At 39.9% G+C, this 18033-nt stretch overlaps 1 protein-coding gene across 1 annotated transcript; it reads right to left on the minus strand.

Annotated features, from left to right (window-relative positions):
* Positions 1 to 14922: 14922 nt before the first annotated feature.
* Positions 14923 to 15531, minus strand: CLDN34 (claudin 34). The gene has a single exon (XM_005911646.2). It carries the CDS (start codon positions 15529 to 15531, stop codon positions 14923 to 14925), a length of 609 nt encoding a protein of 202 aa, XP_005911708.2.
* Positions 15532 to 18033: the final 2502 nt, after the last annotated feature.

Consider the following 18033-nt stretch of genomic DNA (forward strand, 5'->3'; position numbering starts at 1 on the left):
TTACAAGTGGTTGACCAGTTTCCCCAGCACCACTTGTTAAATAGATTGTCTTTTCTCCATTGTATATTCTTTCCTCCTTTGTCAAAGATAAGGTGTCCATAGGTGCGTGGATTTATCTCTGGGCTTTCTATTTTGTTCCACTGACTGATATTTCTGTCTCTGTGCCAGTACCATACTGTCTTCATCACTGTAGCTTTGTAGTGTTGTCTGAAGCCAGGCAGGTTTATTCCTCCAGTTCCATTTTTTTTTTTTCAAGATTGCTTTGGCTATTCAAGGTTTTTCTATTTCCATACAGATTGTGAAATTATTTGTTCTAGTTCCGTGAAAAATACCATTCGTAGCTTGATAGGGATTGCATTGAATCTATAGATTGCTTTGGGTAGTATACTCATTCTCACTATATTGATTCTTCTGATCCATGAACATAGGATATTTCTCCATCTAGTTGTGTTATCTTTGATTTCTTTCATCAGTGTTTTAAAGTTTTCTATATATAGGTCTTTTGTTTCTTTAGGTAGATTTATTCCTAAGTATTTTATTCTTTTTATTGCAATGGTGAAAGCGATTGTTTCCTTGATTTCTCTGTTTCTCATTATTAGTGTATAGGAATGCAAGGGATTTCTGTATTTTAACTTTATATCCTAAAAATTTACTATATTCATTGATTAGCTCTAGTAATTTTCTGGTGGTGTCTTTAGGGTTTTCAATGTAGAGGTTCATGTTATCTGCAAACAGTGAGAATTTTACTTCTTCTTTTCCAATCTGGATTCACTTTAATTTCTTTTTCTTCTCTGATTGATGTGGCTAAAACTTCCAAACCTATGTTGAATAGTAGTGGTGAGAGTGGGCACCCTTGTCTTGTTCCTGACTTTAAGGGAAATGCTTTCAATTTTTCACCATTGAGGATAAAGTTTGCTGTGGGTTTATCATATATGGCATTTATTATGCTGAGGTGTATTCCTTCTATGCCTACTTTCTGGAGGGTTTTTATCATAAATGGATGTTGAATTTTGTCAAAGGTTTTCTCTGCATCTATGGAGGTAATCATATGGTTTTTATCTTTCAGTTTGTTAATGTGGTGTATCACATTGATTGATTTGCAAATATTGAAGAATCCTTGCATCCCTGGGATAGAGCCCACTTGATCATGATGTCTGATCTTTTTAATATGTTTTTGGATTCTGTTTGCTATAACTTTGTTAAGGATGTTTCATCTATGTTTATCAGTGATATTGACCTGTATTTTTCTCTTTTTGTGACATCTTTATCTGGTTTTGGTATTAGGGTGATGGTGGCCTCATAGATTGATTCTGGGAATTTATCTTCCTCTGCAATTTTCCAAAAGAGTTTGAGTAGGATAGGTGTTAGCTCTTCTCTAAATTTTTCATAGAATTCACCTGTGAAGCCATCAGGTCCTGGGCTTTTGTTTGTTCGAAGATTTTTGATTACAATTTCGATGACCGTGCTTGTGATGGGTCTGTTAAGATTTTCAATTTCTTCCTGGTTCAGTTTTAGAAATTTATACTTTTCTAAGAATTCGTCCATTTCCTCCAAGTTGTCCATTTTGTTGTCATATAGCTGCTCATAGCAGTCTCTATGATCCTTTGTATTTCTGTGTTGTCTGTTGTGATTTCTCCATTTTCGTTTCTAATTTTGTTGATTTGATTCTTCTACTTTTTTTTTCTTGATGAGTCTGGCTAATGGTTTGTCTATTTTACTTAACTTCTCAAAGAACCAGCTTTTAGTTTTGTTGATTTTTGCTGTAGTCTTCTTTGTTTCTTTTTCATTTATATTTCTGCCCTGATTTTTATGAATTCTTTCCTTCTACTAACCCAGGGGTTCTCCATTTCTTCTTTTTCTAGTTGCTTTAGGTGTAAAGTTAGGTCATTTATTTGATGTTTCTCTTTTTTCTTGAGGTAAGCTTGTATTGCTATGAACCTTCTTAAGCACTGCTTTTACTGAATCCCATAGGTTTTGGGTTGTCGTGTTTTCATTTTCATTTGTTTCTATGCATATTTTAATTTCTTTTTCGATTTCTTCTGTGATTTGTTGGTTATTCCAAAGCGTATTGTTTAGCATCCATGTGTTTTCATTTTTAATAGTTTTTTGCCTGTAGTTGACATCAAATCTTACCGCACTGTGATCAAAAAAGATGCTTGAAATGTTTTCGATTTTTTGAATTTACCAAGGTAGATCTCCTGGAGAAGGAAATGGCAACCCACTCCAGTATTCTTTCCTGGAGAATCCCACGGACAGAGGAGCATAGTAGGCTACAGTCCATGGGGTCACAGAGTCGGACACGACTGAGCGACTTCACTTTCACTTTCACTTTTCAAGGTAGATTTATGGCCCAGGATGTTATCTATCCTGGAGAAAGTTCCGTGTGCGCTTGAGAAAAAGGTGAAATTCATTGTTTTGGGGTGAAATGTCCTATGAATATCAATTAGATCTACCTGATCCATTGTATCATTTAAAGTGTGTGTTTCCTGGCTAATTTTCTGTTTGGTTGATCTATCCCTAGGTGTCAGTGAGGTATTAAAGTCTCCCACTATTATTGTGTTATTGTTAATTTCCCCTTTCATACTTGTTAGCATTTGCCTTATGTATTGAGGTGCTCCTATGTTGGGTGCATATATATTTATAAATATTATATCTTCTTCTTGGATTGATCCTTTGATCATTATATAGTGTCCTTCTTTGTCTCTTTTCACAGCCTTTATTTCAAAGTCTATTTTATCTCATATGAGTATTAATACTCCTGCTTTCTTCTTGTCTCTATTTGCATGAAATACCTTTTTCCAACCCTTCACTTTCAGTCTGTATGTGCCCCTTAGTTTGAGGTGGGTCTCTTGTAGACAGTATATATATAGCGGTCTGGTTTTGAAACCATTTTACAATACTTCCTTTGCCACCTATCTATCCATTTGTCCATCCCTCTATTCAATCATCAATTGATCTTTTTCCTTGGTGCATTTTGAGGTAAATTGTAGACGTACATATATATCTCCTTAAGTATTTCAGCAAGCCTGCCAGTAAGTAGTGAGCTGTGTTTGTTTACAGCAATTTTCTTTGGATATAAACTTTACATACAATGAAATATACCAATCTTTTTTCCCAGTCATGATACTTTTTAAGTGAAGTACAGTTGGTTAACAATGTGTTAATTTCTACCTTACAGCAAAGTGATTACGTTATACACATTTATGTGTATATATACATTGTGTGTGTGTATATATATATGTTTTAATATATATCCAGTAATGAAACTGCTAGGTCATGTGTTGTTCCACTTTCAGCTTTTTGAGAAATCTCCATACTGAAAACCACCATTATTTCACTCCTACAGACTACCTTTTAGAAAGGAAGATTGAGTTTTTGATGCTGTTAGTTGCTGACATCCTATTTTGAGGGGTAATAAACACTACTTTGAGGTAGGTGCCCTAGGGGCAACTACTTTGTATGCCTTTTTAGCAAATGGCACTGCCATCCCACACATGACATGGCTCCCCAGCTAAGTTCCCACCTCTGCAGTCACACACAGAAACACCAAGTCCTCTTCCTCATCTCCCATGGGAAGTGTATCTTTGGGGCTCAGTCTGGACCCAGATCTTCCCCCTACTTTCTGGCTACCTGAACCTTCTGGTCTCATCAACTCCCCAGGACACATCTGGTTCCCTCTTCACACACTTATCCATTCCCTGCCCTCTCCGCCCCCCACTATCTATCAGAGAGCTCAGAGACACATAATTCCAAACAATTCAATAAAACATCTGCTGGATCATCAAAAAAGCAAAAGAGTTCCAGAAAAACATCTATTTCTGCTTTATTGACTATGCCAAAGCCTTTGACTGTGTGGATCACAATAAACTGTGGAAAATTCTGAAAGAGATGGGAATAACAGACCACCTGATCTGCCTCTTGAGAAATCTGTGTGAAGGTCAGGAAGCAATCGTTAGAACTGGACATGGAACAACAGACTGGTTCCAAATAGGAAAAGGAGTACACCAAGGCTGTATATTGTCACTCTGCTTATTTAACTTATATGCAGAGTACATCATGAGAAACGCTGGGCTGGAGGAAACACAAGATGGAATAAAGATTGCTGGGAGAAATATCAATAACCTCAGATATGCAGATGACACCACCCTTATGGCAGATAGTGAAGAGGAACTAAAGAGCCTCCTGATGAAAGTGAAAGAGAAGAGTGAAAAAGTTGGTTTAAAGCTCAATATTCAAAAAACTAAGATCATGGCATCCGGTCCCATCACTTCATGGCAAAGAGATGGGGGAACAGTAGAGCCAGTGGATGACTTTATTTTGGGGGGGCTCCAAAATCATTGCAGATGGTGATTGCAGCCATGAAATTAAGACACTTGCTCCTGGGAAGGAAAGTTATGACCAAGCGAAACAGCATATTAAAAAGCAGAGACATTACTTTGCCAACAACGGCCTGTCTAGTCAAGGCTATGGTTTTTCCAGTGGTCATGTACGGATGTGAGAGTTGGACTATAAAGAAAGCTGAGTGCAGAAGAATTGATGGTTTTGAACTGTGGTGTTGGAGAAGACTCTTGAGAGTCCCTTGGACTGCATGGAGATCCAACCAGTCCATCCTAAAGGAGATCAGTCTTGGGTGTTCATTGGAAGGATTGATATTGAAGCTGAAACTCCAATACTTTGGCCACCTGATGCAAAGAGCTGACTCATTGGAAAAGACCCTGATGCTGGGAAAGATTGAGGGCCCGAGGAAAAGGGGATGAAAGAGGATGAGATGGTTGGATGGCATCACCAACTCAGTGGACATGGGCTTGGGTGGACTCCAGGAGTTGGTGATGGACAGGGAGGCCTGGCGTGCTGTGGTTCATGGGGTCGCAAAGAGTCAGACAAGACTGAGTGAATGAACTGAAGTGAATTTTCATTATTAATGTGTGCTGTTGGTATAAGATTCAACATCTGTACTGTTGGTCATTTCTTAGCAGCGAGACACCTGAAGATTTCTGAGCTCTCTAGCCATGCTCTGAAGTGACTGGCTGCCCACTGGTCCAGCTGGAATGGCAGGGGTCTCCACAGTCTCTGCGACCTCCTCCAGTTCATTCTAATTCAGCTCTTCAGTCACCTTGGAACCCTGGCTACAGAGCTTTGAGCCTCTGATTTTTTAAAGTTTCTCTGAGGTGGGAGTTTTCTAAGAAGCTTTTTTAGTCAGCTTTGGTTGAATTTGCTTATTCATCCTCACGATTACCCTGGCCGACTGGAGAAAATAAGAGAAGGAGCAAAGAACAGCACTGGTTTGGGGAAGAGGGTGGTGATGGATGGAATTGAAGGCTTGAGGAGAAGAGGTTTGGGTGAGAAGAGGTATGGGCCAGGCAAAGACAGGGGAGGCGGGTCTTATGGGGTGGTGTCAACATGCAAGAGGAGCTTGGGTGGGTTTAGCTCACCTTGACACTTCTTTTGGACCTCAGTTGATAAGAGGTCTTCCTATTTTCCTCCTGGGCATCTGGAATCATCTGTTCCCTAACAGCTCTAGAGCCTTGTGACTTCCCAGTACCTTAGTCATTTTGAAGACTTCCAGTGGTCTGCTCCAGAGCTCCTGAGCACCCCATATATACCCCTCCCCAGGGGCCACACCCTTATGCTTTATGAGGTCAGCAAGTCACTTCTCCTGTCAATGGTGGCCCTGGGTGAGCCTTGACATCACAAAACCCCATCCTGACACCTCTAGCAGAGGATGGGGAGCAACTCAGATGTTTTGGTGGGAGAAATGAGCATTTTTAATATCCCTACATAGCCTTCCAAACTCACCTGCCATCCTCATCTAGACTCTAAGTTAACTCAGATGGGCCACATGGCAGGGAGAGTGTGTCTCCTTCAACCTTGCCTCACAGCCACATTATTTGGGATTTCATTCTGTTCTCTCTCATGTTTCACAATTATGGAGTTTTAATATCTTGCCTAAAATCCGTCCATGATAATTAGGCTGTGGAAATGAGACTCCTTTCACTTTCCTCCTACAGGTGCTCTTAATGCACCTTGAAGATGATTTATTTCTGGGCCACTTACCAGAAATATTTTCCATCCTATCTCCTTTTCTCAGTGTCCATGTAGCTCTCCTCAGTTTTCTAGTTTCCAGTCTGAATCCCCTGCTTCAGGCTGTGAGACTGCACTGAATACACTTGCTCTTGCTCCACTTGGAACTCAAAGATCTTAGACTACCAGAGAACTGACCCTAGTGACTCTCAAATAGTGAGAACTCACACAAAGGTAACCACTTCAATACAAGATCCTGCATCACCCAACCAACAGTAGCACCCTGTGCAGGATACCTTATCCAAAAAAAAAAAAAAACAAACAAAAATAAAACCCAATCATCAACTGACAGGATTATCATCTCACTCACCCTTGCCAATCAGAGGAAAAACAAACAAAGAAACAAAACTCAGCACAAATCTCACCCTGTAGGAACCATACACAAACCCCTGGACCAACCTTCAGTTCAGTTCAGTTCTCTTCAGTCGCTCAGGCATGTCCTATTCTTTGTGACCCCATGAACTGCAGCACACCAGGCCTCCCTGTCCATCACCAACTCCCGGAGTTCACTCAAACTCATGTCCATCGAGTCGGTGATGCCATCCAGCCATCTCATCCTCTGTCGTCCCCTTCTCCTCCTGCCCCCCATCCCTCCCAGCATCAGAGTCTTTTCCAATGAGTCAACTCTTCACAGGAGGTGGCCAAAGTGCTGGAGTTTCAGCTTTAGCATCATTCCTTCCAAAGAACACCCAGGACTGATCTCCTTTAGAATGAACTGGTTGGATCTCCTTGCAGTCCAAGGGACTCTCAAGAGTCTTCTCCAACACCACAGTTCAAAACCATCAATTCTTTGGTGCTCAGCTTTCTTCACAGTCCAACTCTCACCATCCATACATGACTACTGGAAAAACCATAGCCTTGACTAGCCGGACCTTTGTTGGCAAAGTAATATCTCTGCTTTTGAATATGCCATCTAGGTTGGTCATAACTTTTCTTCCAAGGAGTAAGCGTCTTTTAATTTCATGGCTGCAATCACCATCTGCAGTGATTTTGGAGCCCCCCAAAATAAATTCTGACACTGCTTCCACTGTTTCCCCATCTATTTCCCATGAAGTGATGGGACCAGATGCCATGATCTTCATTTTCTGAATGTTGAGCTTTAAGCCAACTTTTTCACTCTCCTCTTTCACTTTCATCAAGAGGCTTTTTAGTTCCTCTTCACTTTCTTAGGAGGGCAGAAACCAAAAGGAAGAAAGAATTCAACCTTGAAGCCTGGGAGAAGGAGACCTTGAACCTAATAAATTTTTAAGAGTGAAAAGGCAGAGAAATACTACACAAATGAAGGAACAAGCTAGAAATACAGAAGTCCAAATAAATGAAGAGGAAATAGGCAATCTGTCTGCAAAAGAATTCAGAATAATGATAATAAAGTCAATCAAAAACCTTGAAAACAGAATGGGGAAAATGCAAGAATCAATGAACAAAGACCTAGACAAATTAAAGAATGAACATACAGAGACAAACAACACAATTACTCCAATTTAAAATACTTTAATATGAACCAATAGAATATCTGAAGCAGAAGAACGAATCAGTGAGCTGGAAGATAAAATGGTGGATAAAACCATGTAAGGGCAAAATAAAGTAAAAACAATGAAAAGAATAATGGATAGTCTCAGAGACCTCTGGGACAATATTAAATGCACCAATATTCGAATATTAGGGGTCCCAGAAGAAGAGAGAAAAAGAAAGGGTATGAGAAATATTTTGAAGACATTATAGTTGATAATTTCCCCAACATGGAAAAGGAAATAGTCGATCAAGTCCAATAGGCACAAAGAGCCCCATACAGGATAATCCAAAGGAGAAACCCAGCAAGACACATACTAACCAAACTAACAAAGACTAAACACAAAGAAATAATATTGAAAGCAGCAAGGGAGAAGCAACAAGTAACATACAAGTTAAAGCCTATACCCGTAAGAGTTGTTCTTTCAGCAGAAACTCTGAAGGCCAGTAAGGAATGGCAGAATATATTCAAAGTCCCAAAAGGGAAAAATCTACAACCGAGATTACTGTACCCAGCAAGGATCTCATTCAAAATTGATGGAGAAATCAAAATCTGTTCAGACAAGCAAAAGTTAAGACAATTCAGTACCACCAAAGCAGCATTACAACAAATGTTAGACTTATATAGTCAAGAAATACAAAAGAAGAAAAAAGATCTACAAAATCAACCCCAGTCAATTACGAAAATGATACTAGGAACATATATATCAATAATTACCTTAAATATAAATGGATTAAATGCCCCAACCAAAAGACACAGACATGCTGAATGAATACAAAAACAAGACCCATACATAGGTTGTCTACAAGAAACCCACTTCACACCTAAAGACACATATAGACTGAAAGTGAGAGGAAAAATATATTCCATGCAAATGGGAAGCAAAAGAAAGCTGGAGTACAAATCCTTATATAAGACAACATAGACCTTAAAATAAGAGTACCACAAGGGACAAGGAAGGACACTACATAATGATCAAGGGGTCAATCTAAGAGGAAGACATAACAATTGTAAATATCTATGCACCCAACATAGGAGCACCTCAGTACATAAGACAAACACTAACACACATGAAAGGAGAAACTGACATCAACACAGTCATAGTCGGAGACTTTAACACCCCACTCACACCAACGGACAAATCATCAAACAGAAAATTAATAAGGAAACACATGTCTTAAATGATACATGAGATGAGATGGATCTCATTGATACCCTCAGGACATACCATGCAAATGCAGAAGAATACACCTTCTTCTCAAGTGCACATGGAACATTTTCTAGGATAGACCATACCTTGGCTACAAATCAAACCTCAGTAAATTTAAGAAAATTGAAATCATATGAAGCATCTTCTCTGACCACAACACTATGAAATTAGCATAATCATTCCCATGTTTTCCAACCCCAGTTCAGGTCCTCCCTTTGCCTGGCCAGGCACTGATCGGGACTGGATATCTCAGTCACGCTGGCTTGATCCAAATGGGACCTATTGGATATGTGGCCCTTACGTATTTGCTTGGCTTCCCCCTGGCTGGATAGGGAGACGCACCCTAGGTCTAGCTTTTACTCATGGCTTCATGCTTTCAGAACTTCCAGAAAAACCTGCTAATTTACCAGATCTTAAAACTTGGTGGGCAAGGTCTGTATTTCACTGGTATGATTATTTGGCTGCACTGTTGTTCCCTCTCTGGGAACTACAGATGTTATGCTACGAGTGGATGCTTTGACTAATTTTATTCAATGGGATTTCTAAGATTCTCAAAAAGCTATTTCAGCTCTTAATGCTGAATGAATACAAATTAGAAAGGTGGTTTTACAAAACAGATTGGCCTTAGATATTCTGACAGCTGCACAAGGAGGAACTTGTGCCATTATTCATACCCATTGGTGTACATATATACCTGATATGAGCACTAATGTTACTCATTTTACTAAACTTGTGAACAAGATGATTCAGGCTATGGATACTCCTGAAGCCTCAACTGTCTCACTTTGGGAGAAGTTAACTAGTTCCCCATGGTGGAAAACTATCTTAATTACAAGAAATCTGATGGTTCTGTTTTTGCTGTTTGCTCCCTGCATCTGTAACTGTGTAGCTGGATTTGTTTCCAGTCACATGAAGGCTTTTAAGTTACAAATGGTTGCTCAAGCTTCTGCAACTGTGGCTGCTGCTGCTGCTACTAAGTCGCTTCAGTCGTGTCCGACTCTGTGCAATCCCATAGACGGCAGCCCACCAGGCTCCCCTGTCCCTGGGATTCTCCAGGCAAAAACACCGAAGTCGGTTGCCATTTCCTTCTCCAATGCATGAAAGTGAAAAGTGAAAGTGAAGTCGCTCAGTCGTGTCTGACTCTTAGCGACCCCATGGACTGCAGCCTACCAGGCTCACAAGCTCATGGGATTTTCCAGCTTCCTCCAACTACTACTTGGGGCCCCTGGATCAGAGACCCTCAATATGAGGGTTAGGAGAATATGTTGCCTCACCAATTTAGAGACGATGCTCCTTATCAGCTTGGAAGCAGTTACAGAATGAGAACAATGTCCCTTTCCCGAGGCAACATAATTCTACTAAAAGAAAATGGGGGAATGAGAGGGTAATAGGTAGGAAGGCGAGGGGTCTCCAAACGGAGGAAATAGATTGCAACTGTCAGACATTTTTACCTCTCTTTTAAGTGGCAGGAGAAAACAAACAAGTGTTAGATTATTTCCCCTTCTCTATACAAATTTAAAAAGAGGTTTCTTTTAAAATTCTTTGTTGCCATGATGACACCTGGTTCCACCTGAACTTAACTCATCTCAATCCCTGAGCTAACCAATGCGTTTTGCTTATAGAAATATTGACCTTCAGTTCACTTCAGTTCAGTCGCTCAGTCGTGTCCAACTCTTTGCGACCCCATGAATCGCAGCACTCCAGGCCTCCCTCTCCATCACCAACTCCCGGAGTTCACCCAGACTCACATCCATCGAGTTAGTGATGCCATCCAGCCATCTCATCCTCTGTCGTCCCCTTCTCCTCCTGCCCCCAATCCCTCCCAGCATCAGAGTCTTTTCCAATGAGTCAACTCTTCGCATGAGGTGGCAAAAGTACTGGACTTTCAGCTTTAGTATCATTCCTTCCAAAGAAATCCCAGGGCTGATCTCCTTCAGAATGGACTGGTTGGATCTCCTTGCAGTCCAAGGGACTCTCAAGAGTCTTCTCCAACACCACAGTTCAAAACCATCAATTCTTTGGCACTCAGTTTTTTTCACAGTCCAACTCTCACATCCATACATGACCACAGGAAAAACCATAGCCTTGACTAGACGGACCTTTGTTGGCAAAGTAATGTCTCTGCTTTTTAATATGCTATCTAGGTTGGTCATAACTTTCCTTCCAAGGAGTAAGCGTCTTTTAATTTCATGGCTGCAGTCACCATCTGCAGTGATTTTGGAGCCCCCCAAAAATAAAGTCTGACACTGTTTCCACTGTTTCCCCATCTATTTCCCATGAAGTGATGGGACCAGATGCCATGATCTTTGTTTTCTGAATGTTGAGCTTTAAGCCAACTTCTTCACTCTCCACTTTCACTTTCATCAAGAGGCTTTTGAGTTCTTCTTCACTTTCTGCCATAAGGGTGGTGTCATCTGCATATCTGAGGTTATTGATATTTCTCCTGCCAGTCTTGATTCCAGCTTGTGTTTCTTCCAGTCCAGCATTTCTCATGATGTACTCTGCATATAAGTTAAATAAGCAGGGTGACAATATGCAGCCTTGATGTACTCCTTTTCCTATTTGGAACCAGTTTGTTGTTTCATGTCCAGTTCTAACTGTTGCTTCCTGACTTGCATACAAATTTCTCAAGAAGCAGATCAAGTGGTCTGGTATTCCCATCTCTTTCAGAATTTTCCACAGTTTATTGTGATCCACACAGTCAAAGGCTTTGGCATAGTCAATAATGCAGAAATAGATGTTTTTCTGGAACTCTCTTGCTTTTTCCATGATCCAGTGGATGTTGGCAATTTGATCTCTGGTTCCTCTGCCTTTTCTAAAACCAGCTCGAACATCAGGAAGTTCACAGTTCACATATTGCTGAAGCCTGGCTTGGAGAATTTTGAGCATTACTTTACTAGCGTGTGAGATGAGTGCAATTGTGTGGTAGTTTGAGCATTCTTTGGCATTGCCTTTCTTTGAGTTTGGAATGAAAACTGACCTTTTCCAGTCCTGTGGCCACTGCTGAATTTTCCAAATTTGCTGGCATATTGAGTGCAGCACTTTCACAGCATCATCTTTCAGGGTTTGAAATAGCTCAACTGGAATTCCATCACCTCCACTAGCTCTGTTCGTAGTGATGCTTTCTAAGGCCCACTTGACTTCACATTCAAGGATGTCTGGCTCTAGGTGAGTGATCACACCATCGTGATTATCTGGGTCATGAAGATCTTTTTTGTACAGTTCTTCTGTGTATTCTTGCCATCTCTTCTTAATATCTTCTGCATCTGTTAGGTCCATACCATTTCTGTCCTTTATCGAGCCCATCTTTGCATGAAGTATTCCCTTGGTATCCCTAATTTTCTTGAAGAGATCTCTAGTCTTTCCCATTCTGTTGTTTTCCTCTATTTCTTTGCATTGATTGCTGAAGAAGGCTTTCTTATCTCTTCTTGCTTTTCTTTGGAACTCTGCGTTCAGATGCTTATATCTTTCCTTTTCTCCTTTGCTTTTTGCTTCTCTTCTTTTCACAGTTTTTTGTAAGGCCTCCCCAGACAGCCATTTTGCTTTCTTGCATTTCTTTTCCATGGGGATGGTCTTGATCCCTGTCTCCTATACAATGTCACGAACCTCAGTCCATAGGTCATCAGGCACTCTGTCTATCAGATCTAGGCCCTTAAATCTATTTCTCACTTCCACTGTATATTTACCTTAAGCTATGTTAATGAACCCTAGATTCTGTCTTCAAGTTGGTTCTGCCTAAGACTCAGAAGGACTGGACAAACCAGTATGTTTTACTCATGTAAATGTTCTCTTAAGCTATGTTAGTGAGACTATATTTGCTTAGAAGCCTGCCTTTCTTCAAGATTCATATAAATCATTTTATGGCCCAGGATGACTCACTTTGTGCCAATGTAATCTCAATGCATGTTGTGAGTGAGGGGCCTGTCGCCAGTCTCTGAGTTTTGAGACATTTCCTTTCTCCAATTAGCAGACTGCTAGTAGCTATATAACATCCAGTTAAAGACTAGGGGGGGCACTCTTTCTGCCCCCCTTCTGATGCCTATATCAGAAGCTTTCTCTATCTATTTTATACTTTAATAAAACTTTATTACCCAAAAGCTCTGAGTGATCAAGCCTTGTCACTGGCCCCAAATTGAATTCATCTCCTCTGGAGGCCAAGAATCCCAGAGTCTTTCGTGGCTCAGCAACAGCCTTTCAATAGGACAGCCAAAGTCTTTGACTGTGTGGATCACAACAAACTGGAAAATTCTTAAAGAGATGGGAATATCAGAGTACCTTAACTACTTCCTGAGAAATCTGTATGCAGGTCAGGAAGCAACAGTTAGAACCAAACATGGAACAACAGACTGATTCCAAATTGGGAAAAGCACATCAAGGCTCTATATTGTCACCCTGCCTATTTATTATTTGCAGAGTACATCATGTAAAATGCCAAGTTAGATGAAGCACAAGCTGAAATAAAGATTGCAGGAGAAATATCAATAACCTCAGATATGCAGATGACACTATGCTTATGGCAGAAAGTGAAGACGTAAAGAGCCTCTTGAAGAATTGAAAGAGAAGAGTGAAAACGTTGGCTTAAAACTCAAAATTCAAAAAACAAAGATAATGGCATCTTGTCCCATCACTTCATGGCAAATAGAAGTGGAAACAATGGAAACAGTGAGAGATTTTATTTTCTTGGGCTCCAAATTACTGCAGATCGTGACTGCAGCCATGAAATTAAAAGATGCTTGCTCTTTGAAAGAAAAGCTATGATCAAGCTAGACAGCATATTAAAAAGCAGAGACATTACTTTGCTGACAAAGGTCCATCTCGTCAAAGCAATGTTTTTTCCAGTAGTCGTGTATGAATATGAGAGTTGGACCATAAAGAAAGCACAGTGCCAAAGAACTGAAGTTTTTGAACTGTGGTGCTGGAGAAGACTCTTTGAGAGAGTCTTTTGGACTGCAAGGATATCAAATCAGTCAGTCCTAAAGGAATCAGTCTTGAATATTCATTAGAAGGACTGATGCTAAAGCTGAAGCTCCAATAATTTGGCTACCTGATGCAAAAAGCTGACTCATTAGAAAAGACTCTTGATGCTGGGAAAGACTGAAGGTGGGAGAAGGGGATGACAGGGGACAAGATGGTTGTATGGCATCACCGAGTCAATGGACATGAGTTTGAGCAAGCTCCAGGAGATGGTGAAGGGCAGGGAAACCTTGTGTGCTTCAGCCCATGGGGTTGCAAAATGTTGGACACAACTCAGCAACTGAACATCAACAACAAATTTTAAAAATCTAAAAATTTTCTTAAAGGGAAGATAGGATAGGTTGGTATGAGAGATGCTTTAGTTTCAGACTTTTGTCATTGTGAGTACTTTGAGTAGAAAAAAAAACAAATCTGAAGAATTTATTTTGAGGCATTTAAAAATTGTAAGTATTCAGTGACAACAAGGAATAACTGTTAATATTCTTTAAGCAAGGGAATCATTTTGTTAGGATAAAGGGACAAGATGTTCCTTTATAACCATTTAAAAAGATTTAAAAGGGGGAAAGAAAGGATACATAAACCTTATACAGAGCAATTTCACTAATTCTTGTTTCCAGTAATATAGTGGAATGAATTCCTCATTTTCTCATTGTTGTTGTTGCTCAGTTGTGTCTGACTGCAACACCATGGACTGCAGCGTGCCAGGCTTCCCTGTCCTTTACCATCTCTACTTCTCCATATAATGGAGATTTTTATATGACAGATGTATAATACCAGAGCATAGAAAATAAATCAGCTTTTAGCAATCATTGAGGCGGGAAATAAAAGAATCTCAGAAACTGTTATTTCCAATGCACTAGATTTATAGTATTGTGATTAGGCAATAATTAAAATAAAAACTGGCAGATTGGAAAGATTTTTTAAATGAAATTCCTTAACTGAATCAATGAATCAAATCAAACACAGATTACAACTGAAGTAAATGGTTTACTACTTTCTGCCAAAAACTTTATTGCCATGGTCTCGAGTCCTTGGAAATTTGATTAAGCATCGTGGTAAGATTTCCCACAAACTTTTAGTAATGTTTGTTTTTGTACGATCAATGCAAACAGGAATCTACATTCCTGATACTTCAGGATGCACCTGGTTATCCAGGGGTAATTTGTAAGAGAAAAAACCACCCACCTAAGAACAGCGCAAAGGCAGCTAGACATGCCACTATAACAGTGTTGCCAATTTTCTGAGCATATGGCTTGAAGGGTATATTGAAAGATGGTGGGAAGACAATGCCCTCTTCAGTCATCACAGAGTGGTAATTCCAGATGACAGCAACTGAGATACAGATACCAGCAGCTATGTGGAGAATTCCTGAAATGACAAATGCTTTGTAGGTAGTAGTATTCTCAAGAATTCCCATGGACACATTTTTAAGTGCAAAAGTAACAGAGGCTTTCCCCAAGAGTCCTAGAATGCTGGCCATCAGTAAGAGGTGTTGAGAAACACGGATATCAAGAGGTAGGTAAGTATCATGGTAGCTGTAACTGTGACATGAGGTAGCTGTGGTGATGTTGGCTTGACGGAAGACACAGACTCTCCACATTCCCATGCAGGCCAGACCAGAGAATTGTGAGGCGTTGTCTAGATACCATACTCGCCACTCCACGAAGCCCATGGCAGTGGTGCCGAGGATCCATCCAATAGTGGCTACTGCAAAACCTACTATTTGGCAATTGGCGCTGTTGATGAGCAAGGACATGGTAGATGTGTACCCAAGCGAACTGCAAACAAATACAGGACATCATGAGTTTGGAAAATTTGGCCTAGAACAACACACTCAACCCACTATCTCCATTCTCCTCCCCTACGTTTACACTGCTGTGGATAAGCAGTACTGTATTTGAGATTTAAGTACTATTATTTCTCACCAGAGACGTTTGACCCTCAAGCTCTGCACTGGGGAGCACAGGCCAAGCAAATTTTCTGAAGGGCCATCTGGGAATATTTACTAAAAGACTTAAAATGTACAAATTTTCAAACAGACAATTCTACTTCGGAGCATTTGCCGAAAGATGTAATTTAAGATTGATCACAAACATTTAGTCAAAAAAAAAAAATAGTCAACACAGCCTCTTTGTAATATTGAAAAGTGGGAAATATTTCAGGGGCAACAACAGGGCTTAGTTAAGTAATTTATGCACATCCATGCAAGAGGCCTATATGGCAGCATTCAGAGTAGACTAGACTTGTATGAGGGGCAATATTTTGTGTTTTGACTCTTCTCAAGGTTCATCCATGTTGTAACATGTACGAGTACTTGGTTGCTTTAACTGAGTTAGAGGGGTTAGGCATTCTGAAAGCTATTCGTATTGTGAAGAATCAGTTACATGCAGGAAGGAGTACATAATCTAATGCAGAACTCAATGAGTTATGAAGGGGCCCACACCCACACAGTACTGCACTGGAAGGCAAAGTCCTAACCACAGGACCACCAGGGAACTCCCTAATTGTTTCTTCACTTTGATATATAGACAATTATTTAAAAAAAAAAAAGAATGATCTTTATGAACGCACATCCATCAGGAACATTCCGCCCATAACAGGGGACTGCTGGTATCACCCTGGCAGAATCTCTCACCCTGTTCCTCTCTCCCACCTAGGACCCCGCTAATGCCCTTCCATTGAATCCTTGCTCCTGCCTCACCCTTGATTTCTGCCAATGTTCCATTTAAATTGCTTAAGATTTTTTTCTTTTTTTTTTTTTTTTTGATTGTGTGCTGCTTTCAAAAGCCTTTATTAAATATAATACTGCTTATGTTCTGGGTATTTTGGCCATGAGGCATATGGCCAAAGAACCGAGACAATTGAGCTGGGTGCACTTAACTCACTACTGGTTGCTGGAGCAGGCAGGCTGCTAGGAAGGATTTGAATGTTCAGATAATTGAACATTTTAAACAGAAAACATTCAAGTACAGTAAGGAGATGGCATGCCACCTCAGCTTCCAGACTTAGAAGTTGGTTCAGACTGCTGTCCCAGGGCAACCAAAGCCCCCCTGGCACCCACAGTACATTCAAGAGAATAATGCTTCGAAGGACATGAATATTAATGAGAGATAAGTCATGGGCTTCTGTTTGCTATGCAAATATCTTTGGAGTTTTGATATATATTCTGTTTACAAATATATAAAGGGAAATATCTTTCTTAATTTTCACAGAAGTATGAACATTTCTACACTAACATTTGCAACTTATGTGTTTTTCAGCAAGGTATTTTGAATAGCTTTCCTTACAAGTGCATACTTTTCTCTCTCTGTTTTCAACATTCCTATCACACACAACATCTTCTTTTCCACAACTTTAACTTTTTGTCTAAAACATCCATTACTTTTCTTAATTGATGATTTGTTTACAATATTACTTTGATTTCTGTCATACATCAACATGAATTAAATTAACATGAATTAACCATGGGTGTACATATGTCCCCTCCCTCTTGAATCTCCCTCCCACTTACCACCCAGTCCCACCCCTCTAGGTTATTACAGAACCCCAGTTTGAGTTCCAAGTCTTACAGCAAAGTTAATCCATCAATTAATTGAAAACAGAGAGAGAAACAGAGCAGCAGAAAGTTACAACATCTCTGAGTTGAGCAGTCAACTGGTAATTCCTGGCAGAACAGAAGAAGAGGGAGCCATTAAATGAGAAGTTGGAAGAGCAGGGGGAATTTGTAATGGTTGCACAATATTAAAAAGGTAGTTAATGCCACTGAACTGTACACTTAAAAATGGTTAAAATGGTCAGCTTTTATCTTATGTATATTTACCACAGTAAGAGAAAAGAAAATTATTGAGACCCTCAAGGAGATTCTGTTAAGGCAGGTTGAATCTTTTGTTATTTATTAGAGATTAAAATTGAGAAAATTTAAATTATTAATTCATATAATACACTACCTCGTGTTAACATAGGGATTTTTATACAGAGTTAACTATTTCCCAAAACAAAATTTAGAAGGCATTGTTTTTAGCATCAAATCTCACGGAACCTCTTATTATACAGGAGGTGGTGATCAAGACCATCCCCAAGAAAAAGAAATGCAAAAAGGTAAAATGGCTGTCTGAGAAGGCCTAACAAATAGCTGAGAAAAGAAGAGAAGCTAAAGGCAGAGGAGAAAACGAAAGATATATTCATCTGAATGCAGAGTTCCAAAGAATAGCAAGGAGAGATAAGAAAGTCTTCCTCAATGATCAGTGCAAATAGGTAG

Source organism: Bos mutus, chromosome X, assembly GCF_027580195.1.
Source record: "Bos mutus isolate GX-2022 chromosome X, NWIPB_WYAK_1.1, whole genome shotgun sequence".
Taxonomy (NCBI): Eukaryota; Metazoa; Chordata; class Mammalia; order Artiodactyla; family Bovidae; genus Bos; species Bos mutus.

Excerpts from the sequence above, each read along its gene's own strand:
- CLDN34 (XM_005911646.2), bottom strand. The coding sequence starts at position 15,531 with ATGTCCTTGCTCATCAACAGCGCCAATTGCCAAATAGTAGGTTTTGCA.